Genomic DNA, 21,509 nt, shown 5'->3' on the forward strand with positions numbered 1-21,509 from the left:
ACCACACAACAATCAACAGACAGGAGTGTTCCCTTCCAGTCGGAGAACACTTCAGCAGTCCGGGACATTTGACCTCAGACCTTCGAATGACCGTCCTCCAAGGCGGACTTCGGGTCAGGCAACAACGATAAAGTGGCCGAGCAGTAGCTGATAGCCAAGTTTGGTACTCATAGGGATGGCCTTAACCGGGACTTTGGGATTCATGTCACACTACAGGCGGTCCCATTGCATTGCACTACACTCACACATACACTCACACACACTCCCAGACACATCCTCTCACAGGCTTATACCCCTTTACACTCACACACATAAATACGTACACTCACAGATACTCATAACCACTCCCCCCACCCCCCACAGACACACGCACATGCACACATAGACATATAAGTTTGTGGGGTGAACTTGTACTTGCAGAATTACATTTTTCTTTGCTCAAAAACTGCATGAACCCATGTAAGATTCTGTAAATCTGTTTTTTAGATTAGAATCAGTCTGACCATTGTGGTACAGACAGCCTCACACAGGCAGCTAACACCTTCAATACATTATCTGGGTCGACATGGCACCAATTGTTAAAGTTCACTTGAGAATGTAACTTTTTTAAAAAAAGTTTTGCGATTTACATATGAAAGAACTGAAACCAACAAGGTCATTCTAAAAGATGAGAGACTTAACAAACAATCCAGGTCTTTTTCAATATATAATTTCACTTACATTACACTGCAAACATTTGCTATAAATTCTGTGTCATACAATCTTATTCTCCACAACCACCTTATGAAGGAGCAGTGCTCTGAAAGCTAGTGCTTCCAAATAAATTCATTGGACTATAACCTGGTGTTGTGAGATTTTTAACTTTGTACATTTAGCTTAACTTATTATGTTGTGCTCTCAACGTACTCCCAGACTCCAATGTGCCTCCTGAACAACTTAACCACAATTACTAAATGCTTTCAGAGAAAGGTAAAGGACTTCAAAATCATTTTGCAGCTTCTGCTTTGTGACATTGTTTTTATGCCATATTATACAATTGTTTACCATTCCCTCTTCAAAAAAAAATACATAAAACCCACACACAAAAACAGAAATTGTTTGAAAAGCTCAGCAGGTCTGGCAGCATCTATGAAGAGAAATCAGAGTTAACATTTCGGGACCAGTGACCCTTCCTCAGAAAGGAGGACCCCATTCTGAGGAAGGTGTATTGAACCTGAAACGTTAACTCTGATTTCTCTTCATAGATGCTGCCAGACCTGCTGAGCTTTTCCAACAACTTCTGGTTTTGTTTCTGATTTACAGTGCCTGCAATTCTTTTGGTTTTGATATAGATACCCAGGTCTTTCTGAAGATAGTCATACCATCACTTGTGGCTCAGTGGTTATAATGTTGCCTCAGAGCCAGAAGGTTGTGGGTCTAGTTGACACCACAGAACTCAGCACATATCAATTCATTGCAGTAGGTGGTGTCATTTTTCAGGTTGGACATTAAACTGAGGTAAACTGGGAGAAAGTGAGGGCTGCAGATGCTGGAGATCAGAGTCGAACAGTGTGGTGCTTGGAAAACACAGTCGGTCAGGCAGCATCTGAGGAGATTCTCCTGCTCTTCAGATGCTGCTTGACCTGCTGTGCTTTCCCAGCTCCACACTCTTCAACATTAAACTGAGGCCCTGAGTACTATTTCAGTTCAGCATTTAAGATCTCATGACATTATTTTGAAGAACAAGGGACTTATTTCTGCAGTCCTTATTAATATTTATTCGTTGACCAACATGATCGAATGAGATGATCAGAACATCATGTTTGTTAGAGTTTGCCCTGTGAGATTGGTTCCTTTGTTTAAACAGTGATTACACTTCATTAGTGGAAAGATAAAGAACTGCGGATTCTGGAAATCGGAAACAAAAACAGAAAGAGCTAAAAAAAAAACTAAGCATCATCTGTAGTGAAAAAAACAAAGTAAACATTTTGAGTCCAGTGACCTGTTGATGCAAGATTACTGGATTCAAAACATTCACACTTCATTGGTGTAAAGAGCTGTGGAACACCCGAGTTTGTGAAAATGCTCAGTAAATGCAAGGTCTTCCTTAGCTATTCACACAAATTTGCTTCAACAGCAAATCTAATCTAATTACAGAAACCCATTTCAAAATCAAACATTGCAAATAGAAGATGAAGAACTTCACTGGCTACGATTTCTCAGGCTGAGCATTTTCTACATAGCACCACCTCGGTGTTCTTTCATTTCACCATTTCTTAACCTATTCAATCTGTCATCAGTTCCATCAGACTTTCACCTCACTATCCGTGATCCATAGTTAATTTATTACTGGTCTAGCAACACTTACTTGTTGCAACTCTTTGTTTATTTCAGATCCGGATACGAGCTCTTCCTCTTGTTTCTGAATGTGCTCTTGGAATCGTGTATCCTTTTTGAGAATGACCTCTTGAACAGAACGGAGCTGTAGTTACAAAACATAAATACATAATTTGGGCTGAAGGATTCAGCTACAAACCCTTTTTGCCTCTGGGATCGGTCACCAGAGGTCAATGTCAAATTTGTCTGTAGGCTATAGTTTTGACTGATTCATCTACTATATTGCTTTGAATTCTGTAAAAATTCACACCAAATTGCCAGCCCTGTTTACAAAATTCCTACGACGACTGATAGGGATTGGAGTAAACCCATCTACACGTACTGCATTTGTCCTGAGTGTGTTTAATTGGACAAAGCATCAAACCTTCATTTAAACCAGGCTGTCCCTATCCTTCTTTCACAGAAAACTAATCTCTTTACCTGCTGTGCATGTTCAGTCTCTTTCTGCTTCAGAAGTTCATTGGCAGCTTGAAGCTGGTCCTTTGAACTATTGAGAGCTGCCTGCATGGCCTTACAGTTCTCCTCCTGTTGCTCAAGTTGATTCTTAAGCTTTTGGATCTCATCTTGCTGCTCTGGTGCGGAGCTTTGTATTAGATGCACCTGTCAATGTAATTTTAAGAAAAATTACAATCTCATTCAAGTTGGTTTTCCAGTTGATGGAGAAATGTAGTAAGTCAGAACGTGATTCTAACAAATTCAAAACAATGTGAATGGATGAATCTTTCCTGATGAAAGGATTCTATTGAGTTTGGAATGTCTCAATCCAGCTCTCCCCAGAAATTAGGCCACATCACATTACTGCTTCTAACATTGCACAAAATTACCAATTTCACTCAAGATGAGCATGAAGAATTAACAATTCAAGGCTATTATTGCTGTGGACATTGAATGCAATTGAAATTTAACTTCTTAGCAAAATTATGCTGTGTTTGTGTTGTGACATTTTGATTGAACAGTTAAGAGGGAATTTAATGCTGTCTCTCATAAAAACATAAAAAATAGCAGCACGAGTAGGGCAAACAGCCCTTTAAACCTGCTCCACCATTCAATTTGATCATGACAGATCATTCGACTCGGTGCTCTTTAACCCCCAGTCTCCCCATATCCTTTGATTCTTTCAACTCTCAAATATTTCTCAGTCCTTCCTAAAAACATTCAATGTTTGGCCTCAACCACATTCTGTGGAAGAGAATTCCACAGGTTCACCTCTCTCTGTGTGCAGACATTTCTCATCATTTCAGTCCTAAATGGCCTACTCTGTATCCTTAGACTGCGCCACCCCTAGTTTGGGACTCCCTAATCAGCAGGAACAACTTTCCTGCGTTTACCCTGTCTCATCTTGTCAGAATTTTATAGATTTATATGGGATACGCCTGGTTCCTTTAAATGCCAGTGAATATCTCCAGTGAATCGCACTCACATTACCCTTTCCTGAGGGATTTTTCTGGGACCATATTGAGGGACCTTTACTCCATACCTAATTTTTGTATCTCACATCCCAAATTATTTCACAGAAGCTTAATAAGAAAAATCAGTCCTAATAAAGAGATATTAGGACAGATAACCAAACTCTTGGTCAAAGAGGCAGAGAAGTTTAAACACGGAATTAGAGAGATAAGGAGTCTCATTAGCTGTAATTTAAATTGCAATCATTATAAGTGTGATGAAAATCAGGGATAGACAAAAGATCAAAAATACAGGGGTGTGGTTTGGAGGAGTTCATAAAGATTGTGAGCAGTGCTGCCTTTTGAAAAGAAAACTGACAGGATATTGTTGTGTCAAAGTCATTCCATCTAACATCTAACAATGGCTCACTTGATGAAGGGATATTTAACTCACAAATAGTAGCTATTTTCAAACCTTCACAAATACCTGTCAAAAGCCAGTGGCTAAAATAACGGTGGATCAGCAAAGCCTAGCAAACAGTAAATAGAACAGAATCGGAAAGACTATAATCTGATCAAAGCAGATCGGCTTCAAAGATTAAAAAGAAAAACTGCTCTCACACTGATTATATCGTTACTCATTTGTTATTTTAGACACTGACTTTCAGTAATTGGGAAACTATGACAAGTCCAGCAGTAGTCTTTGATGGTTAGCTGCATGTCATTATCAGTGTGATTAATATTGATGGCACAAAGTGACTGAGAATTAGAATTCTTTCCAATTGACTCCAGTTCAGAGTTAGATATTTCATTTTGGATGTTTCCTGAACTCTGTATTGGGAAGCTACCTGCATAAAGCAGCAGGGACTGTGTGCCACAAAGCAATGAGGACAGGCACTGCAAAGCAACAATGGTCACTTGGTAACTCTTCATGACAATTTTTTTATCTACTTCACTTTCCCTCAACTTGTTTGTGGTGAATAGGACCTGGAATTGTATGCTCTGGCTTTAAATCTGAGGTTCCTCAATAAAGTCACCAGCCTCAAAAACTGCAATTAGGATATGAAGTTGCAAGTCAGGTGCACTTGTGTGATTAATCAAGCAACTGTTTTAAGCTACATGGATGGAATCCTCAAGACCATATACCGATACACAATGGCTCAGTGATTACCACTGCTGCCTCACAGCACCAGGGACCTGGGTTTGATTCCTGCCTGGGGTGACCGTCTCTGTGGTTTGCACATTCTCCCTGTGTTTGCGTGGGTTTTCTCCAGTTGCTTCGGTTTCCTCCCACAGTCCAAAGATGTGCAGGCCAGTGAACTGGCCATAGTGTTAGGTGCATCAGTCAGGTGTAAATATAGGGAATGGGTCTAGGTGGATTACTCTTCGGAGGGTCGGTGTGGACTTGGTGGGCCAAAGGGCCTGTTTCCGTACTGTAGGGAATCTAATCTTAAAAAAAACACTTGAGTTTATCTGGTTCCTTACCTCAGCAGAATACTCTTCTGGCTGTGATGAGGGAATGCGTAATGTTTGTTTCTGCAGTTCCTCGATCCGAGCATTTAACGAGACAACCTTTGCTTTTGCCTGCAGCTTTAGTTTTGCCAATTTGGCATCAAATAGCTCCTTCTCCTCCTGTGAAATAATCAGAGATTCACTGTTATTAAACGGTGCACTCAAAACAACTCCCCCTGCTGCTTTGGCCAGCAATCTATCAACTTGTGTAGAATCAGGGTCACACATACCAAAATGGGAATGAAGAAGTGTAGAGTTGGGTTCAGCTCCCACCCACATATACTGCCAAGCATATACACACAGATATTAGTTTTGATCTCTATTACAAGGAGGATACAAAGGCACTGGCAAAAGTGTGAAAAATATTAATAAAGATCATAGTAGAACTGAGTGGTTATGTTATGGACCAGACCAGACCTCCTCAAAACATTTTAAGGTAGCCAGACCCTAATTTTTTATATTTCTTTTAGGCAGATGTAATGTGGATATTCCAGGAGTGATGCAGCTGATCAAACCACTCAGCTTCAAACAAAACAGAATTAATAAAACATCATGGATGAAAAAAAACAACCAAAAGAAAACAGAATTTAGAATAACAACTTATCTGATAATCCAACCGACACAATATCTGAACTTGACAAAGCTGTTCCAATCCCTGCAACATCTCATAGACACATCCTTTGGCAAAAGGTAAATTTAAACACAGGTTCTCATAGGTAGGAGTTTTCAGAAAGAAAGTTCAGGCAAGACCTCTGTTGAAATATGGAACTTCTTTTCACTGTACCTGCCTCACTAGATCCGCTGGAGTTTTTGACTGCTTGCTAAAACTAAACCAGACTAGACTAGAATAAAAAAATCCTGAGCTAGGAGAACTGGCCACTCCCCCGCCATTCTTCAAAGTAACCATTTCCAGACAAATCCGCACCTCTGCTTTTACAACCACTCTTGAAAAAACCCTTGTTAAAGGGGCAGCATTGTAATAGGTATACCCATAGGAAAAGATCAAGGCTATCCTACATGCTAAAGAAAAGTGAACACTGAGCGATACCTTGATAGAGGGCTTCAAAACTATAAATGAATTTGATTGGGTAGATTTAGAGATGTTACCACATGTGGCAGAGATCAAAACAAGCAGGTATAAATATATAGCTAGTCACTAATAAATCCTGTAAGAAATTCAGATGAAACTTTTTTTTAATATTTCTTTTTATTAGAAAAGGTTTTATTCTTTTACAAAATTATACACATACAAAAAACAATATAAAAACCTTATATTACAAAAACGTTAACAGGACATTACCTACTACACTATAGAACAAATTAAAACTATCACAAAAAATGCAAGACAATCTTTCCACATTGAGATTCAATCAGTAACTGTACTTACCAAATTAGGTTAGGCTGACCGAGATTGGATGAGATAACCCAATCCAAATTAGAATAAGTCAAATTTGATATAATAATCTTGAATTAACTTAACTCAAATTAAATTAAAATTAAACTAAAGTATGTTACACCACTTGCCGTACCCCCATCCACGGGAGCATCAATTATAACACCCGTATTTATCAAGCTTCTTCCTTCAGGGCCCCTGGACCGTCAAACCCGGCCCCATGGCTATACAAAGGTCCTGGTCCGTATAAATGTAATTTAAAAGGGCTGTCACGTCTTATAGAATGGTTCTGTTTTCTGGTGCACCACATGTGAGATAATCTTGGGGGATGTGCTCCATCACCAATCTATGCTACTCCACGAGACCCAGGGTTTTTCTGAGATCCAGTTCATTAGAATGTTCTTCCTTGTACAGTGTGTGAGAATGTTAAGTAATCTCTTCCCATGTTCATCTAGCGAGGGCAAATATGGCAATCCCAAAAGGAGGGATACCGGATCCATCTTAACCTCGATTCCCAGGATCCCCTCCAACTCACTAACTATGGCACCCCAGTATCCATGAATCCTGTAACACGATCATAAACAATGTGGATGGATGCCTGCTCTAATTTTACATTTAGGACATGCTGGCAATGCTCCTTTCTTGAACTTTGCCAACCGTTCTGGAGCGATTTGGGACCTGTGAAGAATCTTCAACTGCATAGTTTGTACTTCATTGTATATCGAAATTTTCCTCACATTCTCCCATGTTTCAAACGAAGTTTCTTCCCCTAGTTCCTAACTCTAGACTCCACAGAGTCTTTCAATATCCTGCAGGGCGCGGCCCCCCCCATAAATAGTATTGGGTACTGACCGAGAGGGTGCCCACACACCGGCGCACTCTTCCCTCTATGTCAGACTTGTAGGCTGAGCCAAGAACGTGGTCCTTCTCCGTATGGAGTCCCTAATCTGAAAATAACAGAAGAGCTCCCTACTAGGCAGCCCATATTGGTGACTTATTTGTTTAAAGGACATCAGGACCTCTCCCTCAGTAAGTCTCCCAAATAGGAGATTCCCTTGACCTCCTATGCCTTAAAGGCGGAGTGCATCGACGCAGGCCTAAATCCTGGGGTTCCAACTAAAGGAGTGAACGGTGAGGTCTTATGTGAATTTCCCTCACCCTGCTGTATTATTCCCCATGTTTTGACAGTGTTTACGATAATTGATCTTTTACAATGCTCAGCCATGGATTTTGTCCGATCCATAAACAGTTAATTATCGAGGAGACACCTTATCTGAGAAGCCTTGATATCGTCATATTGATCTTGGATCCATGTGCACCCACATATGACAATGGGGCATCTATTTGATATCGTTTCAAATCTAGAAGATCCACCCCCCATACCCTGCGGGAGCTGCAACTTAGTCAATTTAATGCCTTGTCGGCTGCCTCCCCTGATGATAAAATTAACTGATTTAACGCCGTTCGTAAGAACCGCCGCATTGGGGTCTTTATACAGCACTGCCACTCACCTTCGACACCAAATGAAGGATCCAAGCCAGCTACTGAACCTCCGCAGCCCCTGCCTGGGCAGCAACAATGGGAGCATTCCCATAGAACATAGTAGCGAAGGAAGAACATTAATGAAGGCTGTTCGGCCTAACCATGATACTAGTAAACCCTGCCACCACTGCAGATCCTGTATTCTCGTAACATAAAAATTGCACAAATTTGGTTCTGTACAGCTGATGGAAAATGGGAGTAATAAAAATACCCAGATAAAGAAAACCCTTTTGTGATCATCAAAAGGGAAACGGTATTCCATCCTCCAGGTCAGGCACTCCCACCAAACCCCCCAACAGGCACAGTTTCCAACTTTGTAAAATGTATTCAATATCCTGAGAAGATGCCACATAATTTAACTTTTTGTATTTGCCAGGGTACGGATTTTTCCGGATTCGCCAAAACTAAAAGGACATCATCAGCATTGAGCAATTTTGTGCTCTCCCATTCCTACCTCGTGTACCACTATTTCAGGGTCCTTCCGAATGGGCTCTGCCAATGGTTAAATTACTAAGGTAAATAACAGTGGTGAGAGAGGACACCCTTGTCAGCTGCCTCTCCCAGTGCTAAAATTATCTGATTTAACGCCGTTCGTAAGAACCGCCGCCTTGGGGTCATTATATAGCACTGCTACCCATCTAGCAAACACCCTCCCAAGACTAAAAAGTGTTCTGGAACACCAAAAAGGTACGACCACTCTACCTGATCAACCGCCTTTTCTGCGTCTAAGGAGACCACCAAACCTGGAATTAATCACTGCAGGCATACCTGCACCATATTCAACACCCTCCTGATGTTACTGAAAGAGCTACGGCAGATGAAACCTAGTTACCCAAAGACTGAGTAGTGAGATCAAGGAGAGATTGTAAGTACAAAGATGCATCTCTTACCCATTTAATGGATGAAACTGATTTGGCAAATACAGACTTGGGGACGGGGGTGAGGGGGGTAGCTTAGAACAGAGATTCAGAGACTTAAATTTAAATTTATATAAGGAAAGTAGGCGGACAGGAAAAATATGGAAACCAGTGGGAACTGAATTCAACAATGATACATAGAAGAAATTATTTTGCCTAATAACGTGAGGTATTTAGTATAATCATCAAGTGGAATCCTGGAGAAATATACTATGACAGAAAAGATCAGTGTGAGAAATGGTACACCTCTCATGCAGATCACAGTTAAACTCCATAACTCACCTTCATTGCAATCTCTTTACTCTGAAGCTGCAAGTCTTTCTCACGTATGAGTTCTTTGAGCTGATCCACAAGCTGCTCAGTCTGTGCCAGACGCTCCAACACATCCTCTGATATATCAGGACAGGCCTCCATCTCAGGCTGCTGATTGGTCTCCTGCACAATGCAAATAGAGTGGCAGAAAAGACCAGCACTCTCTCAAGGGTCTAACCCATCAGGGAAATTACACTGGTTTTAGTAAAAGAATCTCCATCACAGAATGTATGCATTCATTTTTCATGTAACAACCAGCAAATGTTAAAGATCATTTGAAAAACTGTGCAGTAAACACTGAGCAAGGCACTAGCAGGTACATCTGTCCACCCAATGCAAAATACCACAGAACTCTGAAATAAAAACTGGAAATATACAGCAGTCTGCAAGTATCTGAGGAGAGAGAAATAGTTAACACTTCATTTTGGTCACTTTCATTAGATCTCAGGAAGACTTCTCCCATCATAGAACTTCAAGCTGAAGGAAGACATTTAGGGCAGAAAGAAATCTGGAGAGAGTAACATAAAAACTGGAAGTGTTGGAAAAACTCAGCAGATCTGGCAACACCTCTGGAGAGAGATGAACGGTTTCTCAGAGATTTGGAGATTCTTCTCCAGTGATAGTGACACCTAGTTGAAACAGAAAATGTAAATACTTTGACTACTATCAATAGTCCCATGTCAATATTAAAGAAAACAGTTTAAGTAACTGACTGAAGAAAGCTTGCAGACTAGATAATTAAATAACAAATGGAAGGTGGCAAAGGTAAATGTGAAGTGATGTGCTTTGATTGGAAAAGCAGAATGACATAACTCACCACCTCCTGAGAAACGCTGGTCCCATCTCCACTATCATCCCCTGAAAGATCCTGCAGCACAGTGTTGACACCCTTCGCCAGGTCTGACAGACGACTCAGCATGGTGGAACTGTACACAGGACAAGAAAACAATGTTAGACTGTTCACCTACCGAGATAAATTGAAAAGGGGAGAAAGAATAGGATGTAAATTGGAAACTCATGGTTGGGGGACATCAAAACTTGGGATTGTAGGAGGAAAGGAAGGTTTGAGACATGAGGAATCCACAGTTCTTAGATTTTGATGAAGAATAAAAAAGGGCAGTGATCTTGTTTTTAACAAGATGAGGAGGTGCCAATGTTGGATTGGGGTGGACAAAGTTAAAAATCACACACCAGGTTATAGTTCAGTAGGTTTATTTGGAAGTACAAACTTTCAGAGCGCTACTCCTTCATCAGGTAACTAGTGGGGCAGGATCATAGGACGCAGAATTTATAGCACAAGATCCAAAAGCCAATACTAAACCAAAGTCACCTGCTTCTAAGCAAAGGGATGCAGCCTTCACCAAATTATGCAACTTGTTTTATAACAATATTAATATGTAAAACAGTTCGACGCCTCACTGAAACATTATAAAATGTAGTAAAACACCATGTTACATCAGAAAACATTAGGACTACTGACCAATAGATTTCACAAAGGAAGATGAGGTGGACAGCAGGAGAGATGTAGGATGGGAATTCCAGAGCTTAGGCTTCAGACAACCAAAGGCAGAGTCACCATTGGTAGCGTGAGTAAAATCAGGTTGATTGAGATGCAAACTAGAGATATCTAGATGGGCTAAGATTAGAACAACACCCTTCTTCAACAGAAAACACGTCATCATATAAAGGGTGGTACAAATCTAGAACTCTCTCCGATAGGGTTGTAGATCCTCGAGTTCAATGGAAATGCTTAACATTATGATTAATAGATGTTGCTTAGCTAAGGATATTGAGGGATATGTAATAAAATCATGTACACAGAGGTGAGGTAGAATTCAGCTCTGATCTAACGGAATACTAGAACAGATTTAAGGGACTAAATGACCTGTTCCTCTGCAATTTAAAATGTCTCTTTAAAATTAGGCATTTGACAAAAATCAGCAGGGCAAAAAGATTCCAGAGTACATTTGCAAAATTGTGTTTGGATGCAAACAGCTAAATATAGCATTATGTTAAACCTAAAATAAAGTTATTCCTTTTTTAAAATTCAGCCTTGGATTAGAATAAATCCTGAAGCCACTTTAAGAACATGCATTAAATCCTGTCCAACACTGTTCTATTGAGCCTAATACGTAAGCAACAGAAGGTCATTGAGTTTGGATCATTGCCCTCATATTTACTGCTGGCTGTTCACATCCTGGTTTCACTAAAGTTAATGATCCAGGCAAGGGAAAGGCTTGAATCGCTGCAAAGAGGCTTCAGGAAGCAGGTTTAGCAGCTGAACGTAAAGATTGGAAATCTCTGTTATGTTAATAAATAACTGGAGATGTAAACTAGAAAAAAATCAGGGAATTCAACCTGGAAGTGGAGATAGCTTTGGCATTTCAAGTAACATTGACACAGCTTAGTGACAGATGCCAGGGGACTGGAATGTAGAAGAGTAGCTATTTAACCTGGAGTGGGGAGTAATTACTTAACGCAAATGGCTACATTTACAAATACAGGGATAGTAACAGGTCATTCAGCCCTTTCAGCATGTTTCTTGACTCAATTAGGTCATTGATGATTTATACTCAAACTTCCACTTACCTGCTGTGACCCCAAAACAGCGAAGCCAAAGGGAGCCTAATGAAGTGATGAAATAAAAAGACAAGCTGAACAGTTCATTCAGCGAGAAGGGATCATGGAATCTTTTTTACAAGTCAAATAGCAAGTAGAAGGTAATAGAAACAGATGAAGTAAGTTGACAAATTAAAACAATAAGATGGACATGCTGTAGGAATAAGGAAATCAAAAACAGAAACAGAAATTGATGGAAGGACCTGGCAGGATCTGGAAGAAAAACCACAATTAATGTTTCAGGTCCAATGACCCTTCAGTTCTGAAGTAGGGTCACTGGACCCAAAACATTCACTTTGTTTCTGTCCACAGAAGCCACCAGATCTGCTGAGATTTTCCAGCAATTTCTATTTTTGTTTCTGATTTCCAGCATCTGCAGTTCTTTTGGTTTTATTTTGTTTAGGGATATCAAAGTAGTCAGCCAAATATTAAAAGCAAGAGATGAAGGATCGGCATCTTGTTCATACAGATGGGGTGCTGAGGCTGTGGAATACAGTGCTCGGGCTAATGATGTGAAGCAGAGACTGTGTCAATATTTTAAAACTGTTACATAATGACTGAAGAAAATATGCAGATTGGACAAATGTACTTCAGTATAGATAATGCGAGGTGATTCAGTTTGATAGATAAGTAGAAACATGTACAGGACCCTTGTCAGAAGGCTCACAGGGAATCATGGCCAATTCTGGTCTATCAAGTCCGAATCACTGGAGAAAGTGAAAAAGAAATCAGATGGTGTGAGAACACAGAGATTACAGGTTTCAGAAAAGAGATGAAATATTGAACAGATTGTCTTCTGTTTCAGCAAGCAAAAGACCCAAAGACAGCTGAAAGACATCTTGAAAACAAAGAATGGATTGGAAACGCTGGGGTGGAATGTTTCTATTGTGAAAGAATGCAAAACTAGGGAGTCAGAAATAGAAGACAGTTACAAGTAAATCCAAGGTAAATAAGGAGAAATTATTTTACTCATAGTGTGGTGATAATGTGTAACTCACTACCATAGCCAATCTTCTTTGGGATAATGAGAATAATAAAAAAGTAAAGTTTTACAATGTTGAGTTTTTAATGTAAATTTTATAAATGTGTGAAACAGTAGCTGACCGCACATGCAGAAAGCAATTCAGTTAACTGTCTACATAACTGAAATGGGCTCATTTTATATTAGTGTACTGGCATAATTGTGTTATTTGTTATTTACAATAAAGCAGCAAATCCTGGTAATACTGAAAGTGCAATTAAACGCTTGGACATTGATTTATTACAGATCAATATCCAGAACAAATCTTATGGATACCGACACTTACAGACTGTACTGTAGTCGAATGCCTGAGTACCACAATATCTAAACAAAAAGTCACAGATCCATTTTCTACGTAAGAACCCACAATATTCAACCACAACAATCTGTTCTTATAGAAAGATACACCAGAAAGAGAGGCAATTTGACTGTGTCACATATACACAGTTTAACTTAACATCCAAAAGCTTAACTGAGTATTTCAATGTTCAACACAGTAGTTTTGTGGTCTGCAACATTAATGAAGCAGATAGGATTATATGGCAGCTTCAGTGGTTATGTTCCAGATATCAGCTGACAAATTAGGAGACTTATCGATTTTAGTTTCATAACTTGCTCGAAATGATTTGAACTCATGGCTTCTCTGGGTTTGGGGCCAGAACCACAAAAAGACATTAAGGTTATCCAAATTCTCCAAAAACAAACACTATAATACAATAAACCACCTAACTCACAATAAGATGGTGAAATAGGAAAGTTGCTGCCATTGCAGACCAGATAACAAACATTTATGTTTCTACCTCATCTGGGTGCTCTAGCCCAAAATTATAAACTGATTTCACAGTCTCTGGACACAAAAAAGAATCATGTTTCACCATTTTTAAAACAATGCTAATTGCCCTGTGGTTGAATTTGAGGTTTTATCCTTGTATCTCATTTCCAGGTTACACAACTTTTTCTACACTTTTTAGTGCAAACAGTTTGGTGATAGGGGATGTCTGGTGATGAGGAAGGTGGGCAGTCAATAAATGTAAAATTAGGGCAGCGTTTTTGACATTGGGCCTACTTTTCAGGCATCACTTTCTTCTAATTGATCATGGACAGGCATTGGGTCAGTGAGTCTCTTCTGAAGGAGGATCATAGACTCAAAACATTAACTCGGCTTTTGTTCCACAGATGCTGGGTTTTTCCAGCAATTTCTGTTTTTGTTTCTGATTTCCAGTGTCCGCAGTTCGTTATTTTATTTTTGTTTAACCCCACATTACTGCCAGTCCATAGGAAAACCATTCAGAAAGTGGGCTGACCAGCAGGATGCACTCACAATAGCACTTTATTATAATCTAAAGGTAAAGACTGGAGATTAGTGTACATGCTTCATGACAGCAACATCTCATCTCATCACTAAACTCTAATATAAAACTTTCCCACCTCACAGGTCTCGTATCAGAGTTCACAATTACAGACTCTGGTATCAAAGTGCACAATAGCAGACCATGGCATCAGTATATCGCAGCCCACCTAAAACCCCAGACACTGGATGCCTCTCCACATCTTGGCAATCGGGTTCCACATCCCTTCTCCTTCCTAAAGCCTCGGCGAGTGGAGAATTCTGCCCACCTCCAAAAGCCCAAGCCTTGACAATAACAGTCTCCTCCCCATCACACTTCCACCCCCAGCCTTGGGCAATCAATCAGGGTCTCCTCCCCAGCCCCCACTCCACCCCCAACCTTGACAATCAGGGTCTCCTCCCCCAGCCTTGACAATCAGGGTATCTTCCCCAACCTTCCAGTCCACTCTCAGCCTTAACAATCAGGGTCTCCTCCCCATCCCCTCCACCCCCAGCCTTGACAACTAGTGTCTCCTCCCCATCTTGCCCCCCAGCCCTAGCCTTAACAATCAGGGTCTCCTCCCCATCTTCCCCCCACCCACCCCTAGCCTTGACAATCAGGGTCTCCTCCCCATCTTCCCCCCCCCCCACCCCTAGCCTTGACAGTCAGGGTCTCCTCCCCATCCCCCCCACCCCCAGCCTTGACAATCAGGGTCTCCTCCCCATCCCCCCCACCCCCAGCCTTGACAGTCAGGGTCTCCTCCCCATCCCCAGCCTTGACAGTCAGGGTCTCCTCCCCATCCCCCCCACCCCCAGCCTTGACAGTCAGGGTCTCCTCCCCATCCCCCCCACCCCCAGCCTTGACAGTCAGGGTCTCCTCCCCATCCCCCCCACCCCCAGCCTTGACAGTCAGGGCCTCTGTTCTTCCCCCTCACTTCGCTCTGCAGGAACCGACTCCGCTCCCCAATCGGGGCCGAGGCCCGGGGCCCCTGGAGCAGGCCCCGCGGGCTCCTGGCTCTACCTGAGGCGGGGGGGGGGGTGGGGGCCGCAGGGTGGAGACCCCTCGAGTGTGGGGTGGGTGGGGTCGGGGACGGGACGGGCCCGGCGCTGTCCCTCGATTTCGCGCTCCCCCCGCCGAACTCTCACCCGACTCCTCAGCGAAGAGCGGCCACATCAGCACCGTGACCCGGAACCAAAACTTACCCTCGTGGGGGCGGGGGGGGGGGAAGAGTGGGAAACACTTCCGGGAGCGTCCCCATGGCAACCGGCAGCGTGTGGAGAAAGGGGGAGAGAGAAAGAATGGAGGGATGGAGTCAGTGATAATCAACAAAAAAAAGGTGGAAAAACATCACAACAAAGGGAGGGAACGAGCATCAGAAAAGAGAGAGAGAAACTTCGAGAAAGACCAATGAGAAATACAAGAGGATTCGCAGGATAAACGAGGAATAATTAAGTGGAACAAGGTTTAAACAAAAATCACACGACACCAGGTTATAGTCCAACAGGTTTATTTGGAAACACACTAGCTTTTGGAATTCCTCCATCAGGTGACGGTGGTGGCTAAGGTCATGCTGACAGAGCTTGTAGCCAAAGGAGACCAGTGTCATGTCGATGTGACCCCAGCCCAACACCGGCTCCTCCAAGTTAAATGGAACAGGAATGGAGGTGTGTGTCTCACATCTATCCCTCACCGTTTCGTGGCCTGTTGGAGAGACAGCTCCTCCAGATTCAGACGCATGGTGATATACCGCAAAGAGGATGTGGCCAAGGGAGTCCTCGAACAAGAACTCCTCCTGACCCCCATGATGTTAGCAAGTTTTGAGAAGATTTGTAGCTCAGGTTGAGGTTCTGGATGTAGGTTTGCGCGCTGAGCTGGAACATTTGTTTTCAGACATTTTATCATCAGTGAACCTCTGGTGTAGCACTGGTGGTATGGCCTGCTTTTTATATGTGTTTAGGTTTCCTTTGGTTGGTGATGTCATTTCCTGTGGTGATGTCATTTCCAGTTCTTTTTCTGGGGTGATAAATGGGATCCAATTCAATGTGTTTGTTGATAGAGTTCGGGCTGGAATGCCATGAAGTTTCATACAGTGGGTGGAACGGTGGCACAGTGGTTAGCACTGCTGTCTCACAGCGCCTGAGACCCGGGTTCAGTTCCCGACTCAAGCGACTGACTGTGTGGAGTTTGCACGTTCTCCCCGTGTCTGCATGGGTTTCCTCCGGGTGCTCCGGTTTCCTCCCACAGTCCAAAGATGTGCGGGTCAGGCGAATTGGCCATGCTAAATTGCCCGTAGTGTTAGGTAAGGGGTAAATGTAGGGATGGGTTGCGCTTCGGCGGGTCGGTGTGGACTTGTTGGGCCGAAGGGCCTGTTTCCACACTGTAAGTAATCTAATCTAATCTAATCTACAGCCTTGGAGCTGTACAGCACAGAAACAGACCCCCTCAGTCCAACTGGTCCATGTTGACCTGCTGTCCTAAGTTATTATATTCTTATTTGCTAGCACTTGGCCCATATCCCTCTAAACCCTTCCTGTTCATGCATCCATCCAGATTCCTTTTAAATATAATTTTACCAGTCTCCATCACTTGCTCTGGCAGCTCATACTATACTTACACCACCCTCTGCATGAAGAAGTTGCCACTTAAGTTCCTTTTATATCTTTTGCCTCTCACCTTAAGCCTATGCTGTCAAGATTTGGGGAAACGACCTTATCCATATTTACCCTATCCATCCCCCTCATGATTTTATAAACCTCCATAAGATCACCCCTCAGCCTCCAACGCTCCATGGAAACTAGCCCCAATCTGTTCTGCCTCTACCTATAGTACAAGCATTCCAACCCTGGCAACATCCTTATGTAAATCTTATTTGAACCCTTTAAAGTTTCACAACATCCTCCTTGTAGCAGGAATACTAGAATTGCACACAATATTCCAAAAGTGGTGTAAGCAATGTCCTGTACAGCCTCAACATGACCTCCCAACTCCTATGCTCAAAGTGCATGGTATCAGATCTAATTTTAAGAAGGAAACCTCATGCTGATTCATTACTTAAGTTGGGGGGAGGGGAGTGGTAGGTTATAATTCTCTGTGTTCAATGCACCACAGGAGGTTGCAGGGAGATGATATAAATTTGCTGAAGGGTATAATTGCCAGACTGGACTTTGGGCAGTTGGTGAAAGAACCAATACAAGAGAGTAAACCTCCTTGATCACATCATCATCATCAGTCTATTATGATAATGTGCAGCTTGTTACCTTGCTAAATATGATAAATTTAGAACTAACAACTCAAAACTTCAAAACCACGAGACACTGCATCACTGTCATCAACAGAATTGAACTCCACTTCAATGCCTGGTTTAGATCCTTCTCTACCACCACAATCAAGTTAGGAAACCAAAGCCATTTTAGTGAGGAATGTAGAAGAACATGCCAGAAGAAGCACCAGATATATGTGAAGTGCCAAACTGGCGCAGCTATAACAATGGACCACAAATTCAACAACAGAAGCAGCATGCTGTAAAAGTAGGTATGCAATTCCAGGGGGAACAAATCCATTCAAAATTCTACACCAATGTTGCCTTCTGTCTAAATGGTCATGTACATTCAAAGAACTAAGAAAGAAGCACCATGAATGCATTCAATTACAATGGCGTCTAATCCCAGCAAATGAATGATAAGGACAATGCTGAAATATTACAAGCATTTTCAGCCAGAAGTGCTAAGTAAGTGATTCATCATTTTTTCTTATTCACTCTCAGGATGTGGATGGTTTATTGCCCCATCCCTAGTTGCTCTTGAAAAAGTGGTGGTGAGCTGCCCTCTTGAACTTGTGCAGCCTCTTTGGTATAGGTGCACCCACAATACCATTCCAGGATTTTAACCTAGTGACACTGAGGGAACAGCCAATTATTTCCAAATCTTAATGATAAGTGGCTTGGAGGGAAACTTGCAAGTAATGGTGTTCCCATAAATCTGCTGCCCTTGTCCTTCTAGATAGCTGTGGTTGTGGGGTTGGAAGATGCTACTGAAGGAGCCTTTATCAGCAGGATCTTGACCGCTTCCTGAGCTTTCCACTATCTCAGATACCAGTCTTTAGTTAATTTGGTGCACCAGTCCAAAATCCAACATTGCAACTGCTGTGCTGAATAACTTGTGTCCCAAAGCTAAGCTGAAACTCTGGTCAAAGTATTCCACAACAGAAATAACATTGACCTCTATCCAACACAAATTGCCTAACCTTAACCCTAACTCGAACACTAAACCTCTGACATGTGAACAAAACACAAAGCAAATCCATTCTAGCCAATAAACATCCCATTTGCATATATAAGGCAGTTGCTGTCTTCCAGCTCAGCACTGTCCCCATGACTTGTCCTACCTGCCTATCTTCTTTTCCACCTATCCACTCCACCCTCCCCCTGACCTATCACCTTCATCCCCTCCCCCATCACCTATTGTACTCTATGCTACTTTCTCCCCACCCCCACCCTCCTCTCATTTATCTCTCCACCCTTCAGGCACTCTGTCTGTATTCCTGATGAAGGACTTTTGCCCGAAACGTCGATTTACTGCTGCTGGGATGCTGCCTGAACTGCTGTGCTTTTCCAGCACCACTCTAATCTAGACTCTGGTTTCCAGCATCTGCAGTCATTGTTTTTACCTTTAACAAGGAAGCGTCAAACAATTTGTCCTTAACATTCAATGATGTGATCATTTCTATTTCGCTCCCATCAACACCCAGGGATCACCATTAACCAGAAAGTTAACTGAGTTAATTAACAAAATGCTTTGACTACAAGGCAAGATTAGAGGCTGTTTATTCTTTTGCAAATGATAAACTTCCTGAATCTCTAAAACCACTTAAAAGAAGGATTTTGATGGAATGCCCAAATAAATTGTTTTTTCCAGTAGGGCAATGTGAATTATAATAAAGATTGTCAATTAAAAAAATTAGAAGCCAGTCAAACTGAAGATGATTACATGAGAGTATAGATTGACAGTTTCAACAAAAAGAGGACACAGGTTAAATCCAGTGAAGCATGGAAAATCTTCGTAACACATTGTCATAACCCTCTTGGGAAATTGTGATAATACTTGATCCCCACTACTCCCAGGTTATCATAAAAATTAAGAATTGTATCAAGTTACTCCAGGTCCCAAATTTACTAGTCTGATGGACCTAGCTTAACAGAAAACACTGGCCAGGTTTCTGTTCTATAAATTATTACGATGATTACTAATGTCCTTTTTTACTTGGTTTGGCCTACATGCAACTCCAGACTCACAGCAATGTGACTGACTCTTAACTACCCTCTGGGTAATAGACACTGACCTGGTTAGCACAAAAGAAATTATGTTTGCCTGTATAGATATAGTAATAATTATATATTTATAGTCATAAATATATAAAATATAGTAATAATTATATATTTATAATCATTGTTATATTTATAATTCTAATCACAGGCAAACATAATTTTTTTTGTGCTAACCAGGCCAGTATCTATTACCCAGAGGGTATTTAAGAGTCAGTCACATTGCTGAGAGTCTGGAGTTGAACGTTGGCCAAACCGGTAAAAACGGTAGTTTCCTTCCCTAAAGGACATTAGTGAACTAGATGGGTTTTTCCAGACAGTGGTCATCTTGAGACTCTTAATTCTAGATTGTTATTGAATTCAAATTCCACCATTTGCTGTGACAGAATTTTACCCAGATCCTGGGTGTCTGGATTAATACATTTGTGACAATACTACCATCACCTTCCCGCTAAGCCTGAAATATCAACATCCAGCTCTGCTAGGTGAAAATCTAACCTCTGCTTAGGTAAAGCCAGGGAATTATAGACCAGTGAGCCTGACATCGGTGGTGGGCAAGTTGTTGGTGGGAATCCTGAGGGACAAGATGTACGTGTATTTGGAAAGGCAAGGACTGATTAGGGATAGTCAACATGGCTTTGTGCATGGGAAATCATGTCTCACAAACTTGATTGAGTTTTTTGAGGAAGTAACAAAGAGGATTGATGAGGGCAGAGTGGTAGACGTGATCTTTATGGACTTCAGTAACGTGTTCGATAAGGTTCTCCATGGGAGACTGATTAGCAAGGTTTGATGTCACGGAATACAGGGAGAACTAGCCATTTGGATACAGAACTGGCTCAAAGTTGGAAGACAGGGGGTGGTGGTGGAAGGTTGTTTTTCAGACTGGAGGCCTGTGAGCAGTGGAGTGCCACAAGGATCAGTGCTGGGTCCTCTACTTTTTGTCATTTACATAAATGATTTGGATGGGAGCATAAGAGGTACAATTAGTAAGTTTGTAGATGACACCAAAATTGGAGGTATAGTGCACAGCGAACAGGGTTACCTCAGATTACAACAGGATCTGGACCAGATGGGCCAATGGGCTGAGAAGTGGCAGATGGAGGTTAGTTCAGATAAATGCGAGGTGCTGCATTTTGGGAAAACAACTCTTAGCAGGACTTATACACTTAATGGTAAGATCGTAGGGAGTGTCGCTGAACAAAGAGACCTTGGAGTGCAGGTTCATAGCTCCTTGAAAGTGGAGCCGCAGGTAGATAGGATAGTGAAGAAGGTGTTTGGTATGCTTTCTTTTATTGGTCAGAGTATTGAGTACAAGAGTTGGGAGGTCATGTTGCGGCTGTAAGGATATTGGTTCGGCCACTGTTGGAATATTGTGTGCAATTCTGGTCTCCTTCCTATCGGAAAGGTGTTGTCAAACTTGAAAGGGTTCAGAAAAGATTTACAAGCATGTTGCCAGGGTTGGAGGATTTGAGCTATAGGGAGAGGCTAAATAGGCTGGGGCTGTTTTCCCTGGAGCGTCGGAGACTGAAAGGTGACATTATAGAGGTTTACAAAATTATGAGGGGCATGGATAGGATAAATAGACAAAGACGTTTTCCTGGGGTGGGGAGGGTCCAGAACTAGAGGGCATAGGTTTAAGGTGAAAGGAGAAAGATATATAAGGGGTAATATTTTCACACAGAGGATAGTACATGTATGGAATGAGCTGCCAGAGAAAGTGGTGGAGTCTGGTACAATTGCAACATTTAAGAGGCATTTGGATGGGTATATGAATAGGAAGG

General features: G+C 41.9%; 1 protein-coding gene across 2 annotated transcripts in view; it reads right to left on the reverse strand.

The window, feature by feature from the left end:
• LOC132826692 (golgin subfamily B member 1-like) overlaps positions 1 to 15,592 on the reverse strand; it is a 71,993-nt gene extending 56,401 nt beyond the window's left edge. For both annotated transcript variants that reach the window (XM_060842763.1, XM_060842762.1), the window contains exons 1-6: positions 15,551 to 15,592; positions 10,255 to 10,363; positions 9,408 to 9,560; positions 5,247 to 5,393; positions 2,797 to 2,976; positions 2,348 to 2,461 (exon numbers count right to left, since the gene is read on the reverse strand). In XM_060842763.1, the coding sequence (XP_060698746.1) occupies positions 2,348 to 2,461; positions 2,797 to 2,976; positions 5,247 to 5,393; positions 9,408 to 9,560; positions 10,255 to 10,356 (696 nt within the window). In that variant the 5' untranslated portion in view covers positions 10,357 to 10,363; positions 15,551 to 15,592. The remainder of the gene's footprint in view (positions 1 to 2,347; positions 2,462 to 2,796; positions 2,977 to 5,246; positions 5,394 to 9,407; positions 9,561 to 10,254; positions 10,364 to 15,550) is intronic.
• Between the last annotated feature and the right edge of the window lie 5,917 nt (positions 15,593 to 21,509).

This window comes from Hemiscyllium ocellatum, chromosome 23, assembly GCF_020745735.1.
Source record: "Hemiscyllium ocellatum isolate sHemOce1 chromosome 23, sHemOce1.pat.X.cur, whole genome shotgun sequence".
NCBI classification, from domain to species: Eukaryota; Metazoa; Chordata; class Chondrichthyes; order Orectolobiformes; family Hemiscylliidae; genus Hemiscyllium; species Hemiscyllium ocellatum.